Raw genomic sequence first — 21,810 nt, forward strand, 5'->3', positions numbered from 1 at the left:
CGACCGATTACGCCGAAATACCAAAGCACTCATCAAGAGAAGTAAGAAAAACCTCGAGCTTCACATTGCAAATTCCAGTAAGTCTAATCCCAAGGAATTTTTCAGCTACATTAGAAAGAAAAAGACCTAACCATCATAAATAGGCCCATTAAAAATCCAAAACAGCGAGTACACTGAAAACGATACCATGATGGCAAATATCTTAAATAACTACTTCTCAACCGTATTCACAGAAGAAGTTAACTTAGAACAACAGCCGACTCCTCGCATTCAAAGTAATAACGTCTTTCTGAATACGTGCACATTTGAAGAAAACGAAATTTTGCAAGCGATCAGTAAAATTAAAGTAAACAAAACGCCGGGCCCTGATAGAATTTCTCCAAGAATATTATAAGAGGCTAAAAAATGAATTAGCTAAACCACTTTCGATACTGTTTGGTAAATCGTTAAATACTGGAAAAGTACCCGACGAATGGAAACTCGCGAACGTTACACCTATATTTAAAAAAGGTAACAAGTCTGAAGCTCAAAATTATAGACCGATAAGCCTCACATCGGTGGTAGGTAAACTAATGGAATCGCTTATACGAGACAAAACGGTAGCATTCCTCGAAAGTAATAACATCATCAAGGACTCTCAACACGGATTCAGAAACAAGCGATCATGCCTTACAAACTTACTCGACTTTTTCCATCACGTATATAATCTGTTCGACGACACTAGGGCGGTTGATATAATTTATTTAGATTTTCAAAAAGCCTTCGATAAGGTTCCCCACAAACGCCTCATCAATAAACTAAAAGCTCACGGTATAACTGGCGATCTCGTTACATGGATCGAAGACTGGCTATCGGGCCGTGAACAGCGTGTAGTAATAAACGGTAAATCGTCAGAATGGACCAGCGTAAGTAGTGGCGTTCCTCAGGGATCAGTCTTGGGACCGATTCTTTTTATCATATATATAAACGATATCGAGGAAAATATTAACTGTAAAGTATCAAAATTCGCGGATGATACAAAAATTGCAAACAGGGCGGACTCAGTAACTCAGCGTCAACTTTTACAGAACGATTTAGATACCCTCGTCGAATGGTCTAAAACGTGGCTGATGAATTTCAATTTTGACAAATGTCATGTTCTACATATTGGAAATAGTAATCCACGAGCGAACTACACAATGGGGAATGCTTCCATAAAGAGCGTACAGAGAGAAAAAGATCTTGGCGTTGTAATATCGGCTGACCTCAAACAAAGTAATCAATGCACCGAAGTTGTGAAAATCGCAAATAAATTAGTCGGCTTTATCGGAAGATCATTCACATTCAAAACGGAAGAGATAATATTAACTTTATATAATTCGCTCGTACGCCCGCACCTTGAATATAACGTACAATTTTGGTCACCCTATTATAAGAAAGACATTGAAAAATTAGAAAGAATACAGCGTCGATTAACTAAAATGGTTCCAAGATTACGTAATAAACCATACGAGGAACGACTTAAAGAACTAAATTTATTTACTCTTTCCAAACGTCGATTACGAGGGACCTTATCACACTCTTCAAAATTTTTAAGGGATTTACGAATATGAATCCTGATAACTTCCTAACGCTTGACCGGTCAAATTTCACCAGAAACAACGGTTTCAAGGTAATAGGAAAGCGATTTAAAACAAACGAAGCCAAACATTTTTCTTTAATCGCATTATCAATATTTGGAACGGTTTGCCATCGAACGTAGTTGATTCAGGTACTATTGAGACATTCAAAATTCGTCTTGACAAATATTTCGAAACTAATCCCCGGTTGTCACTGTTTATCTCCGAGTAATTTGCGCCGTCCATAAAGAAATATGCCTCAGATCGTGAATTGCGGGGTGTTTCGCGAATACACTTACCCTCCTTACACGACACAGACAGCCCCGAGTTAACGGTCACTACTACTACTCTCGACCTGTGACGGGCTGTGGAAAGTCAGGAGCCCTGACAGTAGTGATCATCATCGGGAATTAAAGTACCAGGGGTCACTGCTGCAGGGCGTAACCATGTAGTGTGCGGCGCCCCTTAGTGGGAAGTACTCTTTTACAGTGGACTGAACGGAGCTGGGGCCTGATTGACTGCTGCCTCCCTTGAAAGCGCCAGGCAAGGAGTTAACGGTCACTACTCCCACTTTCGACCTGTGATGGGTTGTGTTTGTCTAAGGCCCTGTTAATTTTTTATCACCATCGGGACAACCAGGGATCAATGTTGCAGGGGGAAATCAGTGTACGGCGTCCCTCCAAGGGAAAGTACGCTTACTCAGTGGAGTGAACGGAGCTGGGGCCTGATTGACTGCTGCCTTCCTTGAAAGCGCCAGGCAAGGCTGCCGCACCACCCCTCCGACATCCACACTGTGACTCCACCCACACGCACATTCACCACACTACACGTAGATTACAACTTCTTTTCTCTATCCTCTAAAATTCCATTTGGTTTTTCAATACCACATGGTGCCTTTCCTTTTCCGGCCGGCTTCGGCTGGTGGGATGGGTGGGTGGGGAGGAGCCTTCTGCTTTGCTGTCCTGTCTCTCACACTGTGTAGTTAGTATAGAATAGTTAACCAAGCAGCCTAGTAAGGACCCCAGGGTCTGTTGTTTCTTGGTCTTTCCTTCGTATTCCTTTGTATTCCTCCTCCTCCTCTTCCTCCTTCTTCTTCTTCTTCTTCTTCATCTTCTCCTCATTCTCCTATTTTTCCTCCTCTTTCCCCTCCTCCTCTCTTGTATTTGTATTCATCCTTGATTGCGGAAAGGAGCTGCAAATAGAGAGAAGCCTTGGTGTACCAGCTTATCACAAACATTCTCGTAATAGTCACCACGTTTTTATGGCTTGATTTTCCTTCGCGTTCCTCCTCCTCCTCCTCCTCCTCCTCCTCCTCCTCCTCCTTTTCCTCTCCGCTGGCCTCTATCAGGTGTTCCGAGGTGAGCCCCAGGTGCAGGTGTGGAGGTGTGGACAACGCCTGCCCGCTGTGTGAAGGTGACAGCCGGTAATGAACGCCAGGTAGCCGCTAGTTCGACAGGTTGGCCGCTCAACAATGGACGAGCAGTGGCAGCAAGCAAGGGAGGGACGAGGCCGCCGAGTTAATTTAATAGTTACGTGACATGAAAGATTCTTGGCTACCGTGATTGTGTGTGTGTGTGTGTGTGTGTGTGTGTGTGTGTGTGTTCTTCATGATCTAGTTTTAGTATTAGTTTTTTGTATATACGATTTACTGATGAGAATTCTAAACATTTCCCAAAATCCAGTGTATTTCCTCTTTTCTTGCAAAATTGTAAGGTTAGACCCCCAACTTTATTTTTCTGAAATTAAGTTTTCTTTATTCTTTTTATCAGAGGTTATGGTTATGAAAGCACGTGACGCGATTCTGCAATATTTTTTACATTAAACTTAACTATATATAGCAAGAGAGTGAGACAGAGGAGGTGGAAGGAGGGAGGGCTGGCCCACTTAGGAGGTGGAGGGATGGAGGACGGTGACACTCCGGAGGTGGAGGGAAGAAGGGTGTGGACACATATGGTGGGTGGAAGGAGGGGAGGCTGGGAGACACAGAGGAGGTGGGGACACAGTAGAGGTAGAAGGAGTGAGGGCAGGGCGGGAACAAGGAGGATGTGGAGGAAGAGAGGGCAAAGACACACAGTGAAAGCGGAAGGAAGGATAGCGGGACACAGAGGTGGAAGGAGGGAAGGCTGGGACACAGAGAAGGTGAAAGGAGGGAGGGCAGGGACACACAGGGAAGGTGGGAAGGAGGGAGGGCGGAGGGAGGAAGGGTGTGGATACATAGGGCAGACAGAAGGAGAGAGGGCTGGGGACACACAGAGGAGGGAGAAGGACAGGAGGGATGGTTTGAATACACGGAGAAGGTGGAAGGACTGGAGCCAGGGACACACAGAAGAGCTGGAAGGTTTGGACACACGATTTGGGACAAAGAAGGGCGGGGAATCACAGGGTCATTCGTCCTGCCTGTGATTTGCACCAGTGACACGCAGCGAGATGGGTGAAATTACACAAAATATGCAAAGTAATCAAGCGTTCATGGCTTAACTTTAATCTCATCAGTCGTATCATATTAAAATGTTTTCGTCATCTGTGATCATCGGGGCATCAAATACTCACAACCTGAAATTGCTACGGAAGCCTCGAATTTCTGATGTAAGACTGATAGTTTAAACTTATTAGAATCTCTCTCTCTCTCTCTCTCTCTCTCTCTCTCTCTCTCTCTCTCTCTCTCTCTCTCTCTCTCTCTCTCTCTCTCTCTCTCTCTCTCTCTCTCTCTCTCTCTCTCTCTCTCTCTCTCTCTCTCTCTCTCTCTCTCTCTCTCTCTCTCTCTCTCTCTAGAATAGTGCTAATCATGGGGTCTAAGGCTTACCAATTCGATCCTGGCTTACGTTAGTTAATTGGGAGCAGAGGTAGCGGCGCTCTTTTCGTAACTCAAACCGGCGCGTATTATTTTTTACGGTGCTATGATCAGTCAATTTCTCTCTCTCTCTCTCTCTCTCTCTCTCTCTCTCTCTCTCTCTCTCTCTCTCTCTCTCTCTCTCTTTCTCTTTCTATTTCTCTCGTATTTCAGTTCACATCTAAAAAATAAACTCGAAACAAAGTTAAACCAACCCATTTCCAGGTCTTCCCCATCTTCCTTCACGCCAGAGGAAGCTTTTTATAATTATGTTTCCGTGGTCTTTTTTTGTTCCCTGCATCCTCTTCCTTTGGGGGCGTTTTGTTTACAGCGGGTAGGAAGGCCAAGTCCCGCAGGAGCTATGATGATCCAGTCTAATTCCATCCTATCAGGGAGTCTTTGTGCAGGAGCTGAGGCTATTACTTTCACTCCATTCCTCCTCCCCTCCTTCCTTCCTTCCTCCTCTCCCCCTTCCATCCATCTATCTATCTATCTCCCTCTCCTTCCCTCCACTCTTTAACCTTTACGTTCTTTTACAGTTGCGACCCTCCCTGTGTGTTTTTTTTTTATCTTTTTTTTTATCGTCCTCATTTCTCTTCGTCTCTTGCTTTCAGTGTCTCATTTATTCATGTGTTTTGGCTCGTGTCTCGTTTTTATTCGTATTTCTTTTGTTTCTCTTTCTTTACGTGTTTTTTTTTTTACGAGGATTTATATTTACTTACCTGTTTTGCTTCGCTTTGCTGTGTGTGTGTGTGTGTGTGTGTGTGTGTGTGTGTGTGTGTGTGTGTGTGTGTGTGTGTGTGTGTGTGTGTGTGTGTGTGTGTGTGTATGTGAATATGTTGCTCTCCATTTATTTGAATTAATGAGTGTCTGTCTTTCTATTTTTGCTGATCCATCTCTCTGCTTGCGTATCTGTTCAGTTTTTCTTCTGTTCATCCATTTATATAAACAGTTCTTTATTTTGTGTGTTTGTCGGTCTGAATGTCTTTTATAATCATGATTTTTATTTATGTGAGTTTGTGTATTTGTTTTCCATCTTCCTACTTTCTCTCTCTCTCTCTCTCTCTCTCTCTCTCTCTCTCTCTCTCTCTCTCTCTCTCTCTCTCTCTCTCTCTCTCTCTCTCTCTCTCTCTCTCTCTCTCTCTCTCTCTCTCTCTCTCTCTCTCTCTCTCTCTCTCTCTCTCTCTCTCTCTCTCTCTCTCTCTGTCTATCTGTCTGTCTATTAGTCTGCGTGTGTGTATACCTCTCCATCTTTCTCGGGGTGTAATTCTCATTAAGGTTCTCATTTGCATTCCTTTTGTCGAATATCTTTTCATAACTTTCATTAAACTTCCTTGCTTTTCTTTTCTTTTCTTCAGTTTCCCTTCCGGCCGCTATTAGACGCTGCCCTCCATGGCTGCAACGCTTCCGTCCTCTCTTCATTTCTTATTATTTCCCTTCCTCCTCCTCTGAACTTGCATCGACTGGCCTTCTTTGTAAGTTGTTTTAACTATTTTAATCGTAGTTTGATGTTTAATCACACACACGCACGCACGCACGGACGCACGCACGCACACATGCACGCACGCACGCACGCACGCACGCACGCACGCACGCACGCACGCACGCACGCACGCACGCACACACACACACACACACACACACACACACACACACACACACACACACTAAATTTGTCCAGTAGTAAATTGAAAACTTCCAGCACCCTCTCCGTCTTGTGTTTCTTTTTACCTTTTTCCTCTTTCAAATTTACATTAGCTGCCCATCAAGGTAATGATATAATCGTAGACTTCCTCCCTGCTTTCCCCCTTCTCTCTATTGAACTTCTTCGTAATATTATGTTTTCAATTCTTGCTCAGCCAACTTTATAAGCATAGGAAACTTTTCTTTCTTGCCTTTGTCTATTGGTAAACCTTCTCCCCTGATCTACCTTCCTGAGCAATAGATATCTACCATTTAGTAAACCACAGGTATTATTGTTTACTTTGTCTTTCCTCCTTCACACCTCCAGCTCTCCTCTCCTTCATGTCTCCAAGGTGGTTGCATCAGGCCACACGCAGGAAGCCACATTATTAATCCCAAAGACAAGACCGTTGTGAGGGACGACACGAGCGACCCGTAAATAGAGGAAGGCTCAGGAGGCGCTCTTGTGGAATCGACAGGCGAGTCTTGACATGGACCAGACTTGTTGGGGTTTCGGTGAGGCCTGAGCGGCGCGGGTAATGGTGTGGAAAATGAGAGGCAGGGCGTGGCTGAGGATGCTGTGAGTGCATGGGAGAAGTAAGAGCGAATTTGACGAGGCACCAACGCATACACACACACACACACACACACACACACACACACACACACACACACACACACACACACACACACACACACACACACACACACACACACACACACACACACAGAGTATAACATATTTCTTCGAGCTACTTCTGTATTCATTTGGTTATACATTTATTCGTTTATTTACTTCTTTATGTATTTACTGATGCATTCACTCGTCTATTCATCGATTTATTTATTTTTCTTTTCAGGTGAGCCTACAGAAACTGTGCTTACTTCTGCCAAATACACGTGACCTTCGATCTCTGCTGTAAGTACAAGGCTAAACGTTATTTTTGAGTGATTAGCAGTGCGTGGGTACTAATGATATTAGTAAGGTAAAAGTTTAATGGTGATTTTTTTTTTCTCATAATGATTGCGGAGGATTTGCCTGTTCATCTCACTGACTCTGCTTTTCCTGGATCATTTGATAAACTGTGTCGAAGTGGGATGGAATATCACACTATCGTGAATATAAACTTGTCAATAAACCCACAGTTATAGACTTGAAGTATTTATTCCTCTGTCCCTCCCCTTTCTCTTGGTTCAGTTCGCTTGTATTTTTCATTCTGCTTTGTGCTGCTGAAGATGAAGGCAGTGGCTTTCGAAACGTCCATAATAAATACTTCAAGTCTATAACTGTGGGTTTACTGACATGTCTCGAAATGTTCTGCGAATTATACTTCTTTATGGGTGTCTGTCATTTTTTTTCTTGTTTTTTGAAGACGAATCTAGCTAAGATCTATTGAAGTAAAGTAAGAGACAGATCCGCTTATTTCAACTGTAAATGTATTTTGAATTGAGGCGCGTTTCAGTTGAATTCGTCTTTAAAGGAAGGTGTGTTGCTCTCCTGCCAGCGTGTCGTGTATCGTGACTCCTTTTCCTAGGCGACCAACAAAGGTGAAGACACAGCATCGCATTGTTAAACGTTCCGAAATCATATCTCTTACTTTTGAACAGTCACAAGTGGATGTTTTCAGGATTTTGAAGAGTATTTGCTTAGTATTACTGATAGTTTAACAGGAATCCCGTATCACCAATGGGAGAAAATATATCCATAAGAACAAAGATAATTATGTCTTTGAAAATAATGTTATGAGGGAGTGAAGCGATCCAGAATACAGAGCTCAAACAACTTCTAGGTTTTGTACGCTGCGCACATTTTCATCATTCAAAAAGATAAAAGTATGAAACGTTTACAATTGCAGCGTATTTTTAGGCACCGGCTGGCGTGGTGTAATAAGATAAAGACGTTATGAAACAATGCAGGAATGACAAAACTTAAACTCGCAGCGCTGTTGTTATAAATCCCTGCACTGGGTGAAGGAAAAGCTGCTTACCTGCTTTTCCCAGTAGGAGTGAGATGAGGGTAGAAAACACGGCATTAAAGAAAGTATAAAAAGACAACTTGGTGTTTTTACGCAACAAAACCATTAGGGAGAGAAAAAAAAAAATTACCTCAAGAAAATGCAAAGGGTGCCAGCGGGGCATGAGACAGGCTTGATTGCCGCAAATTGAACGAAAATAGAAACCTGTCACGTTCACATAAAAAAAACAACAACAACAACATTATATTAGGACTGCTTATGATGCCGCAAGCGTTATGAAAGCGTTATCATTTCTCCGTCTTTATGGAGTACGATAACCCTCTGAGAATAATTATCATTGTTTCTTTTCTCTTCTAGGACGGAGACTTAGATATATAGTTTTTTTTGCTCACTCGTAACTAAGACTGTGTAAAGGAAGGAAATGTGAGATTTTGTTGTCTGGCGTGACATGGTAAGGTGGGTCGTGCGCCATGATGCAACGGGTGGATATTTGATGCTCTGTCTGTGTGGGCGTAGTGTGATGGTGCGGCTTGATATGGTGGTGAGATATGATGTGGTGTGGTGGCTTGGTATTTTTTTTTTTTTTTATTTTATGGCCTATAGCGCCTGTAGGTCTACTTGAAGTAATATGGGTAGCGCTGTTCAGCTTCCAACCATTAGCGGCGCAGGCAATTTTATTTATAGTGGTACCCATATTAGGGCCCATATCACCACCCAAGCGCATCTTTGGTGTTTGGCAATTACACCTCCACCTAGAACCTGGGTATCATGGTGACATGTAGGTAACTTTAAAACACTCGACAAATGACAGAGTTTCAAGACGGCACGTGGTGGGATTCGAACCTACACATGGACGTCTGCCCGATCCCACGCTCACCTTATCCACGACGCCACCGCCTTTCTATGGTATGGTGGTGCGACATAGTGTGGTAGTGAGGCGTGGTGTGTAAGTGGTGTGGTGGTGCATCGTGGTGAAGTGATAGCAAAGAATTCGCGTGCATGACATTTGGTGGTGGTGGGCGAGCGTGGATCTCCTGGACTTTCTCATAGGGTCGTTAATGACTAACATAAAAGGAAGGCCGAGATGTGTGACCTTGAAGACGTTGCTTATTGGAACGAGGGAAAGGGGAGGGAAGGGAAAGGGATGAAAGGGAGCAGGAGTGATAAGTAAGGGCAAGAGAAGTGAATGGAAGGAAAGGAAAAGATAGGAAAGGAAAACAAATGTGCTGATGAAAAAGGACAAGAAAGAAGGGAATGGTAAGAGAAGAGGAGAAAAGTGAAGGACAAGAAAGGAAAGTGGAAAAAATTCACTATTACAGGAAATATTTAATATGTTTTTTCTTTCATATGTTTTCATCTTTAGTATTGTTGTGCTTTCTCAAATTTCTTTCCTTTTTTAGTTCGCTTTATTCTCTCATTTTCTTTAAACAACATTTTGATGCATTTTACTTTGCTAAAACTGTTTCATTCTTTCTTGCTTTCGCATCACTCTGTCTTAAAAGAAAATGGCTGACGTTTCTTTTCTCGTGGAAGCTTTTGATGTTGTCACGTGACCCAGACTCCGCTCTTAATATTTTTGTGCTCCATCCTTTTAAAGTTTCCAACATTTTTACTTTCCTTGTTATTCTCAAACATCCGTTACAGCTGCCCTGGCCTTCTCTCTGCCATGTGCTTTGTGCATTATCTTCCACTGTTTCTTCGTCAGTATCGTTTCAAACTTATTAACGGATCAGAGTGACCATTGTTAGAGTAGGAATCGTTTGCAATGTCTTCTAAGTAGAATGCATGAATGGTAGGCAATGGGTGATGACAGATGCAGTACGTTTGTCTAGGGCTGAGAATCAGAAACTGTATAGTTTCAACATACCCTGTTGTGATTTAAAAAAAAAAAAAAATGGGATAAAGTACGTAGACTTTTTTTGTCATTCTAAATCGAACACTTCCAATGGAAGTCGGATAATTAATATATGACATGAATGAAGTCTGATTGCATTCTTCATTGAAAAAAAAAGCTTCATGTTTTTTTTTTCATATATCGGCATAAGAAAATTCTTGGTATGATGAACCAGTAACTGATAACTAAATCCTTTTAAATTCCTCATCTCGTATCTAGAAAAAGGAGGAGGAGGAGGAGGAGGACGAGGAGGCGAAATCCTTATTACAATGAATCTTGTTGCACACTTGAGGTACGGTCATGTTGTCTCGATGTGCAGTTTTAAGGACAGATGACTGGCACTGTTACAAGAGGCCATAAACACAGCGTCTTGAAACTGGTGGTTTTAATGGATTTAAGTGAAAGATAATGAGAATCATATATATTGGACATCGAAGGAAGTTCTCTTGTTAACTCCTTAGATTAATTTAGAAATTCAAAGATCACGTAAGCGTGGTGTTAATGAAACCACGTCTTCTCCTGGAGGGATTGGTCTCACTGTCTGGAACATTATAAATCTCCCGGAGGAGCGTCGACTACATCATGTGAGAAGCGGCTACAGGATGCAAATACTGGAATAGTGTGAGTTGAGGTGTTTGGAGTGTACGAGTATCTTTCACTGCCATGGTGAGGACACTCGTTGCCAGGGAGTGGTCGTAGGCGTCACTAATTTACTGCAATCTTTCATCGTTGACGTTCTTTTGTCTACGAGTTTGTAATGTTGGTGAGGATAGATGATTAGTTGGCTTTCATCTCTCACATAGCTGTGTAATGTGTCCCGAGATGAGTGTTCTTGAGATGAAAGGAAGAGCTCTGTTTCTGGTGTATTCGATATAAGGCTTTTGTTGTCTTGTTGTTTTGTTGTCTTGGATGGCGTTGAAGTAACTATTGGAGCAAAGACACTTGCCAAACGAACTTATATTGGATCCAGGATGAATTCACGAGAAAAAAAAAAAAAAAACGTAGCGTAAAACAAATAATTCCATGTGCAGTACGCGAATCCATTAGGCATAGATGTTCCATAAGATGAAAGACAGACTGCTTGGTGCTGAGGATTGCCGTGTGAAGCAATGCTTTCTTTTTATTGAGGTGATGAGGACATGAAAAAGTTTTTCATAACAAAAGTGTTATATTTCTTAACTTAATCTTCATCAGTGTGTGGAGATGTTAATGTCCTGGATGCAGAAATAAATAACTTGTCCACTGATTGCATGTGTGTCTGTCTTTCATTACGAATTGGAATACAATCATTCTCCAAAGAAGAGCCCCAGTGAGGTGAAGCTATTGCCAATGTAACAGGTAAAATAAAATGTTGGAACACTTAAATTGTTCTCATGTTGCCACAATTTGTTCTCTGACGCTGATTCGAGACTAATATTTTTTTTCAAATGCATAGATAAGAGTGAACTTCAGCACTGAAGAGAGTGTGACGCTTCTTGAATCTCATCACTGCTCCTAAAGTTGCAACTGCAAAAGCAAAAGGCAACCTGAATAGATGAGACCAAGGAGACGCCAACGCAACCTGCAACCTGGAAGATGATCGATTTTACCGGGGGTCCTTCAGAACGCTGGCAGGGAGGGCGTGCTGGGCGACCTGCTGGGATTACGCAAAGAATGGGCTGAGGGGGGAAGGGTGAAGCAACGAATCCCTCGGAGTGTGGTGGTGGTGGTGGTTGTGGTGATGGTCGGCGTCAAGGTTATGATGATGGTGATGAGGATGGCGATGATGATTATAATGGCGGTGATGGTGGTGGTGATGATGATGAGGATGAGAATAATGCTGATAATGATGATTGTCTCTTAAAAAAAAAATCAAGAAAGATTTCCACCCAGATGGTACAAGAAGCTAAAGTCAGAAAACTAGAGGAAGCGAAGCGCATTTTCTTTGATTTCTTATTCGCCTTTCCCGTTAACCAGCCAAGGCTCGTGTAATGGCGTGAGTGACGCATTCAGATCATAATTACAGACTATGTACTTTCTGAGGCGGTGCTATTCCTCCACACTACCACACTAATAGCGAGACAGACCCAATACTTCCTCCAGGCAACCCCATCGACTTCCCTCTCTGTTGATATTTCAGTCTCGTGTTGTTTAGGGTAATTTGCATACCTGTGAAGTGAGCCTCGGGTGAGTGACCTGAGGGCCGCACGTCACCAGGTCTGTGTTAGCCTCTGTGGGTTTGATTGTATGCACGGACGTCTTGGATTGATTTTATACCTGCCTTGTTGACGGGGAGACCTGCGGCGTTGGCGGAGGGAGGAAGGTCTTGCGAGGAGGGAGCTTACCTGGTTATTGCTGCGATTATAGCGAAATTGAGTGTGCTGGCCCAGGTGCATTATGTTCGCTTGCTCCTCCAGGGATTAGACTCCGCTTGTTTATTGGTTACTGGTGGTGACGGTAGTGCTGCTGGTGACGGTGATGGTGGTGATGGTGGTGGTGATGTTATTGGTGATATGATAACAGTGATAACAGTAATATGCTACTGGTCATGCTTCTAGTGGTGGTGGTGGTGGTGGATGTTATTCTCTTCCTTCTCCTCCACCACCTCCTCCTCCTCCTCCTCCTCCTCCTCCTCCTGCAGCTGTTGTTGTTGTTGTTGTTGTTGTTGTTGCCGCCGCCGCTGGTTTTGCTGCCGCCGCCGCCGTCGCCGCCAGCACCATCTTAACCACCACGACCACCACCACCGTCACCGTCACCGCCACCGCCACTGCCACTGCCACTGCCACCACCACCACCACCACCACCACCACCACCACCACCACCACCACCACCACCACCACCAACACCATCACCACCGCCACTGCCACTGCAACTGCCATTGCCACTGCCACTGCCACCACCACCACCACCACCACCACCGCCACTGCCACTGCCACTGCCATTGCCACTGCCACTGCCACTGCCACTGCCACCGCCACCACCACTCTTCTTTCGGTTAATCATACTGCTGTTGATGTTACTACTTCTACTACTACTACTACTACTACTACTACTACTACTACTACTACTACTACTACTACTACTACCACCACCACCTACTACTACTACTACTACTACTACTACTACTACTACTACTACTACTACTACTACTACTACTACTACTACTACTACTACTACTATGTAGCTGTTTAGTTAGGAAAAGTAAATCATGAATTCATCTTTATCACTCGGAAATAGTATCGGTAGGAATACTTTTTATGGAGTCACATAACCCCAGCACCAAACAACACTAGTCAACACTTGCTTTGCATTGTCGCCGCCGCGGCGATGCAACAACAACAACAACAACAACAACAACAACAATAACAACAACAGCAGCAGCAGCAGCAGCAACAATAACAACAACAACAACAACAACAGCAGCAGCAGCAGTAGCAGCAGCACTAGCACCAGTACCATCACCGTCTTTACTATTATTATGAGTGAGTGGACACCATAGCAGATGTGAGTCGTATGCTGTGCAGCGGTGTCACTTTCTCACCTCAGCAGTGTCGCGGCAGCGGTGAGTCACCAGCGTCGCACTACATACGTGAGCCAGAATCCCAATAATATTCTAAAACTGAACCATTCACCTGGAATATGGAATTTTGGGAACCTGAACCCCTGGTAGGAATTCGCGTCTCGAAACACTGAACTTTGAGTGAATAGTTTGGAAGAGGAAGAGGAGGAGTAAGAGGGAGATAAGGTGTGGGAGGGAAAGGAGGAGGGCCAGAGGGAGGAGGAAGAAGAGGAAGAGGAGAAGAAAGAGCTTAAAAATGCCGGCCGTAAATTACGTTTCTTGACGACAGTCTTATCAGAAGAAAGATGTCTCCTCTTCATCTCCTTATCTTTTTTCTTCATCCAGCGCAGTCCAAAAACGAGAGAGGAGAGAAAGGTTAAGCTAAAAGTTTGTATTTTGGCAAAATCTGTGAGCGGTACCTGCGTGTTTTGTTCGCCTTTTCCATTATAAAACTTGGCAAGACGTTCCTTCGCGTCTCCACAAGTTCCCGCCGTCCTTATAACTCCAACCAAAGGTCGACCTCGAGGGTGGGGCTTGATTTGAGTTCGAGGCGGTGATGGGGAGACTCTCGTGAGGCAAGGAACATAATATGTTGTGGTGAAGGGACCAGAGAGAGTTTTGCCGAAACATTATCAGTAGTCATCGTGTCTGGGGTGGTTATCAGGAGACTTGATAAGTTCGTTGAGCAGTTTGGTGTGGCCGCCTGTACCTGATCCATCGAGGTTGGCTGTGGCACTGCCTCTAAGACACTTTGTTACTTTATTGTTGTGTTCCTTTGTGTGTTTGTGTCACTGCAGCAGCTGTGGTGACAAGTATTTCTTGGGAAATTATTATTGTGGTTACATTCTTGTTACATTCTTGTTTAAATGGTACACATATTCATCTAAAGCTGCCATCATTAATTTTTCGTTACCGTCATTTCAATATATATATATATATATATATATATATATATATATATATATATATATATATATATATATCTTTATATATATATATATATATATATATATATATATATATATATATATATATATATATATATATATATCTATATATATATATATATATATATATATATATATATATATATATATATATATATATATATATTGGCTTCCAGCAGTGTGTTCACGTAGTTGATTAGTGTGTGTGGGAATACGCGAGAAGATAACGTGTTTCCATGATTCAGAATACGTGATATATTGCTAATAAGAGTTGTACATTACACACACATCTATATTGTATATATTTCACGCTCTGACACGCTTTCAAGCTTTCCACTATACAAGATTGTCAATTGCCGAAGTGTGATATTCTGCGTACGTACGCACTACATGTATTCGCATTCATGTATTGTATTGTTTTGTATTATTCATTCATGGAATAGGATCCCATTGTCTTTCCATGCGTGTGTGGTTTCAAAATGGCTATCCTACACAGCCACTACTGCAGGCGTGATGTGTAGCCAACGTGCCATTAACCCCTTTAGTACTGGAACGCATTTCTACCACGAGTTTTGTGTGTGCGATTAGAAGATTCTATTTTTTTTAGGAAGGGTCTATGGAGGGCAGAAGATTAATGGCCACAGTCTTCACTTTTTATTCCCCACAAAGTTTCCAAAGCTAAAATCTAAAATCACCAAATAGTAAACAGAATTAATATGAAAGCATGTCACGGTACTGAATGGGTTAATGGTGAGGGGAGGAGAAGGAAAGGGATTAGAGACAAAGAACAAGGGCTTATTAAAGTACGGAAGGCAAATTACTAATATAATGATTTATTGTTCCTGAGGCGACACGAAGTGCATGGTGAAGTAAAGACTTTCAGACTACTGTAGAGAGTGTAGGGAAGACATTCATGCACGCTTACCTCTGCTGGTGGATGGCGTCACCCCTTTGGAAGAGGACGGTCCTCCAGCAGGCGTCTGAGGCTGTGAGACGCCAGGGGAGCGAGCCTTGGCAGAGCCTGGCCGCCCCTGCAGCTGCATGGCAGCCCTCTGCTGCTGGTTCTTGCGCTGCAGGCGGCGCGAAGAGTTGCGGTGACACATGGTTCCTCGTCGCACCAACATGGACATTATATTTTGGTAGTCTTGTTGGAGAAAATTGAGGCTGGTTCACGTTGAACACAGTCTTGGCGGACGCGGGCGCCGATCCCCGTTCACTGGCACAGTCAGTCACAGTTCACTATACTTTTCATTACACAGAGACGTCCCCAGAGTGAATAGAGTTGGGCATCACGCGCCACAAAGGTCAAAGTTACAACGCGCCTCTCTCAGCAACGAAGCGGGCAGTCGCTCGTGAACTTCGGAAATACAAACATCACATGACAGTAAGGCGTCGCTGGCCGCGCTCTTCTCGCTCCACTGGGTTGGATGCTGGACCCTGCCACCACTCAGGATCCCTGGAGGTGATGGCTTTACAGGCTGCTGCTGGCCCCGGCTTGAAGCAGAAGTGACCAACCTGTGAGGGAAGAGGAAAGTGTTGTATAGTGAGGTGCGGGAGGTCGAGTGTAATGAACATATCAATTGTTTCTTTCCCGGTACACGTTTGGGTATCCATTTATAGTTTGTATGTCTCCGTGGCTCATCTTTCACCCACATCGGCCCGGCCTTAATGGGGTCTGTACTTAGCGTATGTGTTTGCATATGTGTGTGTGTGTGTGTGTGTGTGTGTGTGTGTGTGTGTGTGTGTGTGTGTGTGTGTGTGTGTGTGTGTGTGTGTATGTGTGTTTGTGCCTGTGTGTGTGTGTGTGTGTGTGTGTGTGTGTGTGTGTGTGTGTGTGTGTGTGTGTGGGTGGGTGTGTGTGTGTGTGGGTGGGTGGGTATCTGTGCCCGCGATAGATAGGTAGATACACAGGCAGACAGATGAAAAGACAGACAAACAGACAAACAGACAGATTGATAGACAGGCAGATAGATAGATAGACAGACAGATAGACACATTAACAGCTAGACAAACAGGCAGATAGGCAAAGACACATACACACACACACACACACACACAGAAACACCAACCCACCCACCCACCACACACACACCTCACCCACACACACACACACACACACACACACACACACACACACACACACACACACACACACACACACACACACACACACACACACACACACACACACACACACACACACACACACACACACAGAGAGAGAGAGAGAGAGAGAGAGAGAGAGAGAGAGAGAGAGAGAGAGAGAGAGAGAGAGAGAGAGAGAGAGAGAGAGAGAGAGAGAGAGAGAGAGAGAGAGTGGGCGGATTGCAAATTGTTCGGTGTGGACAAGTGTGTACTCCCTATACACTCTGCATGTATGTGTATGCATGTATTCATGTATGTATGTATTGTAGTAGGCTTTGTAAGGCTTCTGCATGGAAATTATCGGGCTGCTTGTATCCACGGGGCTTGCAGGCAGCGTCCGGCACCTTCTGCTGACGATATTAGTGACGGAGGTAACAACTTGAATGCCAGTCACTGTGTGTGTGTGTGGGGGTGGGACGATAGGAAGTGTTTCTGATACTTCCGTTACATTGACAGGAGTTCTTTTTTTATGTAAGAGGAGAAAACTGGCCGAGGGCAACAAATGTATAAAAAGGCCCACTTAGTTGCCAGTTCCCTTTCAGATCCGAAAGGGTTAGCTCAAAAGTCAGGGGTAAATGTCTTGAAACCTCCTCGTCTTACTTACAAAATAGACAAATTGTTGTGTTGTGTGTTTGAAGAGCCATATAAATGTATTCTTAAAAACCAAACGCTTAAAATGTCAGCTTAACCTTCCCTCTGTGATTTTTGTGATTCCTGTAATGCTTTATGTTCATTCACTCATTCCTATTCGTATTCTTTCCTATAACTCTTAACTTCTGTATTGCTTCGTGTTCATTTCCTTATTCATGTCTTTTTTTTTTTTCGTATTCCCTTTTAGTCTCTTAATTCTCGGTTCCTATATTGCATCGTGTTCATATACCTATTCCTGTCTATTCCTATTAATTTTTGTAATTCTTGATTCCTGTATTGCATTATGTTCATTTGCCTATTGGTGCTCCCATGCCTGTGTTATGGAGGCACTTTGGGGCTGCACTGTGCCAGCCTTGCGCCATTAAGTAACCCTGACAGCACCAGCCAGGGGATATTGTGGAACGGTTCACCATTTAGGACCCACGCACTTTCCCGTCCCTTCTCTCAATGATTTCCTTTCCTGTCTCCTCTTCGTCCTTCTCTCCTATTTTCTCTTGCGTTAATTTCTTCTCGTGTGCATTTCCCTTTTCTTATTTTCCTCTCTTGCGCTGCGACTTCTTATCTTGTCTTTTTCTTCTTTATTTTTCTATTTTCATTTCTCTCCTCTCCTTTACTCTTTTTTTTATCTGTTTTTTCATTCTTTTAATTTTTCTTTTCACTATTTCTCCTTTATTTTCTTCTATTCTGTTCTCATTTCTCTGCTCTCTTTCTCTCTCTCATCTTCTTTTCTTTCTTCTACGCTTCTTTTTTCGCCTTTACTCTCCTCTCCTCTTCTTTACACTCCTCTCACCTCTTCTCTCTTCTCTTACCTCATCTCACCTCATCTTATCACATCTCATCATCTCTTCTCCTCCTCTCCTCTCCTCTCCTCTCCTCTCCTTTCCTTTCCTTTCCCCGTTCTCCCGTGCACGCAAGACCTCGATGTGGTGTCAAACGTTGGAAATTGTAGCAAAGTGTACTGTGGCGTTTCTCTGTACGGGGAACGCGGAAACTTGCTGGATTCAGAGTGTCGTGGGTGTCTGTGGAAAGCCAAATGTCAGTCAGGACCGCCTCCCTCTATCACCGCCGCTCAGGGTAACAAATGGAGCGAGGATGAAAATTTTTTGAGTTATGAAGGTTCGATAGTGACATGGATAAAGTTTGGAGATTTTATGGTGTTGTCTCGTGTGTGTGTGTGTGTGTGTGTGTGTGTGTGTGTGTGTGTGTGTGTGTGTGTGTGTGTGTGTGTGTGTGTGTGTGTGTGTGTGTGTGTTTTGTTTATTTGTTCGTCAGGTAAGTAACGAAAAGGGTTGAGACTAAGATAAAACTTAAAATGCATAGTTTTTTAGTGTAATAAAGGAGGAGAAGGAAGAAGAAGAAGAAGAAGAAGAAGAAGAAGAAGAAGAAGAAGAAGAAGAAGAAGAAGAAGAAGTGATAAAGGGCCGATAGCAATATTGATAAATTCATATGTAGATTTTACGGTTTCTCTCTCTCTCTCTCTCTCTCTCTCTCTCTCTCTCTCTCTCTCTCTCTCTCTCTCTCTCTCTCTCTCTCTCTCTCTCTCTCTCTCTCTCTCTCTCTCTCTCTCTCTCTCTCTCTCTCTCTCTCTCTCTCTCTCTGTGTGTGTGTGTGTGTGTGCGTGTGTGCTTGTGTATATGAGTGTATATGATTCTCCGTGCCCTTCTGTCTCCCTTTCCTTCTCTCTCTATCATCACATCGAGTACACAAAAAAATCAGACTCTAATACAGACTTCGAGATAACAGTGATACATAAAGATGGTGCGTTGGTTCTTGCCCCAGACACTCCCGGACGTCGTGCAGAAGGTGCCATGAATGTTTGATGTGACGCATATTTTTCCCTCTCCGTAATTCCCGCGTAGTGAAAGCGTCGGCATTTTTTTAGAACGGTGGAAATGGCAAGGATCAGAGAGAGAGAGAGAGAGAGAGAGAGAGAGAGAGAGAGAGAGAGAGAGAGAGAGAGAGAGAGAGAGAGATGCTGAACTGTTATGTAAAGAAGGAAGAAGGCAAGGAAGGAAGGAAGGAAGAAAAAAAACTATGGAGGGGGTGGATAGGCCGGCCAGCCAGGGAGGAGGGTGGGAAAGAGAGAGAGAGAGAGAGAGAGAGAGAGAGAGAGAGAGAGAGAGAGAGAGAGAAAGAGAAAGAGAGAGGGAAAGGGAGAGAGAGAGATGGAGGCGGGTTGAGTGACAGATGGGCGTTATCACCAGCCGCCAGGTAAGCTTGGAGAGGGGGAGGAGACGTGTATTACTCTCTCTCTCTCTCTCTCTCTCTCTCTCTCTCTCTCTCTCTCTCTCTCGTCTATTTTTTCCCCTTTGCTGCGATCTAACCCTTGGGCCTTTTGGTGCTGGAACAGTGATAGGAGGAGAGACAATCGGTGAGACGCAAGGGATGCATTCTCAAACACACCGGGAGAATAACACACACACACACACACACACACACACACACACTGGCAGTGATTTATCTACTCTTCCTGACGAGAACACACTATTTTGTTTCTTTAAGATTACTTTTTTCTCTATTTTTCGTTGTATTTATCGAGGAAGCTCCTTTTTGTATATATATTTTTCCCTTCCAGCTGCAACGCCTCCTTAGCTTGTCCCAGGAGGAGGCACGGGAAGGTGTATTGAGGGGGAAGGGGGGTGAAGCAGGAAGGGGGACAGGTCGGGCAGGTAGGATAAGCCAGCCATCGCCTCTGAGATGGATTAGACCTCCGCGGTGCAAGGTGTGTAGCGAGGAGCCTTCTTATCTGTGAGGGATTTCCCGCAAAGATTTCTGGGAACCTGAATTTCGCTTCCTCTATTTGTAGTAAGTTAGGGGTGTTAGGCTGATTTTGAGCTTTGTGGAGTTGCGAAGGTAGCGGTACTGGACTGTGCTGGGTACGGTGCTCGATCTGTGTGTGTGTGTGTGTGTGTGTTGCTCGTGGCTAGTCTGGCTGGGTGGGAAGTTGGTTTCCTTCGACATTTTGTAATTTATTTTATTAGATAGAAGTCTTGTGCGTACTTTGAGGCTTAGTTGAGAATTGTTGATAGTATTGAAAGGTCGAGGGTGACTGCTGTGCTTTACCCTGCAGGATTACTGTTGTTAGAAAGAATATTAGTGTGTTTGTTAACTTGCATCAGGATATTAACTCCTTCAGTATCAGGACGCATTTTCATATTAGTTTTGCTTACTATTTGACGATTTTATACAGCTTTAGAAGCTTATGTGGGGATTATAGTAGTAAAGACTGTGGTTATTAATCTTCCGACTTCCATATATCCTTCCTAATGGAGATAAAATCGTTTAATCACACCCAAAAATCAAGGTAAAAAGGCGTCTCATTATCAGAAGTGTTAACTCTTTCAAAGCGTTTACTTATCAGCAAACTTATGATTTTGAAAGACGCTGCTGACGGCATAAAGAGTGATGAAATTCAGAAAATCAATTAAGAGTAGTTTTCCTTCTATACTATCATCGAGGACTTGTCGTAATGTCATTAAGAGGAGGAGGATAGCGTCAAAAGCAGCTCAAGTCTTAAACATTATTTTGTTTTGCCATATTACTGCTACAGACTCGAGGCTCACTAATGTATTATTATGTCTGGGACCATTCTGTTGTGCATCATATTAATTACTTTCCTGGTCATTATAGTCTTTTCTATGTAAATTTCATCCATAAGACATTCTTCTGAAAAGCTAAACTCTAGGCCCTAGGGAATTCAGTCGCTGTATTGAAATCTATAACCTTATTTCCCTGCTTAACCTGTTCAGTACTGAGACACATTTTTACCTTGAGATTTGGGTATGGTTAGACGATTTCATTTGCATTAGGAATGGTCTATGAAGGTCAGAAGATTAATGGCCACAGTCTTCATTATTTCATTCCCAACATAAGTTTCTGAAGGTACATAAAATCATCAAATAGCAAGCAAAATAAATATGGAAGCGCGTCATGGTACTGAAAAGGTTAACTTAACAAAACGTAACGACTGAACTTAATTTGACTGCATTACCTAACCTGACATAATGTAACCTAACTTCATTTAACCAACCCAACCCAAACCAACTCAATCCAACCCTAGCGAAAGGAAACTAAACCAAATCTAAACCCAACACCCCGAACCTAACATTTCTTTTGGACCTGCAAGGGGACTGACAACTAAGAGGGCTTTTTTTTTTTTTTTTTATGTTGTCCTTGGCCAGTTTTCCTCTCTTACATAAAAAAATAAAGATAATTCAACATTGAGAAGGAATTACAGTAAAAAAAAAATCTTATCGATAAATTCTGGAAAAAAAAATCTGGGAAATCATGAGTGGATGTCTGAGTAGCAATAGGAATATATAACTGAGATCTTCCTCTCAAGCAGTCCACACCCACGCAAATGACCAACCCTGACAACACGCCGCGACACTGACCATTGCGAGGTTCTTCGGGGACCTCTCTCGGCCAGGTAAGGGAAGGAGGACAGGTATGTGAGGAAGTAATCAGGGTGGGTCCTTACCAATCGCCGTCACTGACTGAGAGTGCCTTAATTACTGCGAGAGAAGACACGGCTTTCCAATCAGAACG

At 43.4% G+C, this 21,810-nt stretch overlaps 1 protein-coding gene across 1 annotated transcript in view; it reads right to left on the minus strand.

Moving 5' to 3' along the window:
• Window positions 1-21,810, minus strand: part of LOC123517619 (transmembrane protein 272-like) — a 274,354-nt gene that overhangs the window by 199,351 nt on the left and 53,193 nt on the right. Inside the window, exon 2 of the mRNA XM_045277902.1 lies at window positions 15,392-15,981. Coding sequence (XP_045133837.1) covers window positions 15,392-15,596 — 205 coding nt within the window. The 5' untranslated portion in view covers window positions 15,597-15,981. The remainder of the gene's footprint in view (window positions 1-15,391; window positions 15,982-21,810) is intronic.

This window comes from Portunus trituberculatus, chromosome 42 (assembly GCF_017591435.1).
Source record: "Portunus trituberculatus isolate SZX2019 chromosome 42, ASM1759143v1, whole genome shotgun sequence".
In the NCBI taxonomy this organism is placed as follows: domain Eukaryota; kingdom Metazoa; phylum Arthropoda; class Malacostraca; order Decapoda; family Portunidae; genus Portunus; species Portunus trituberculatus.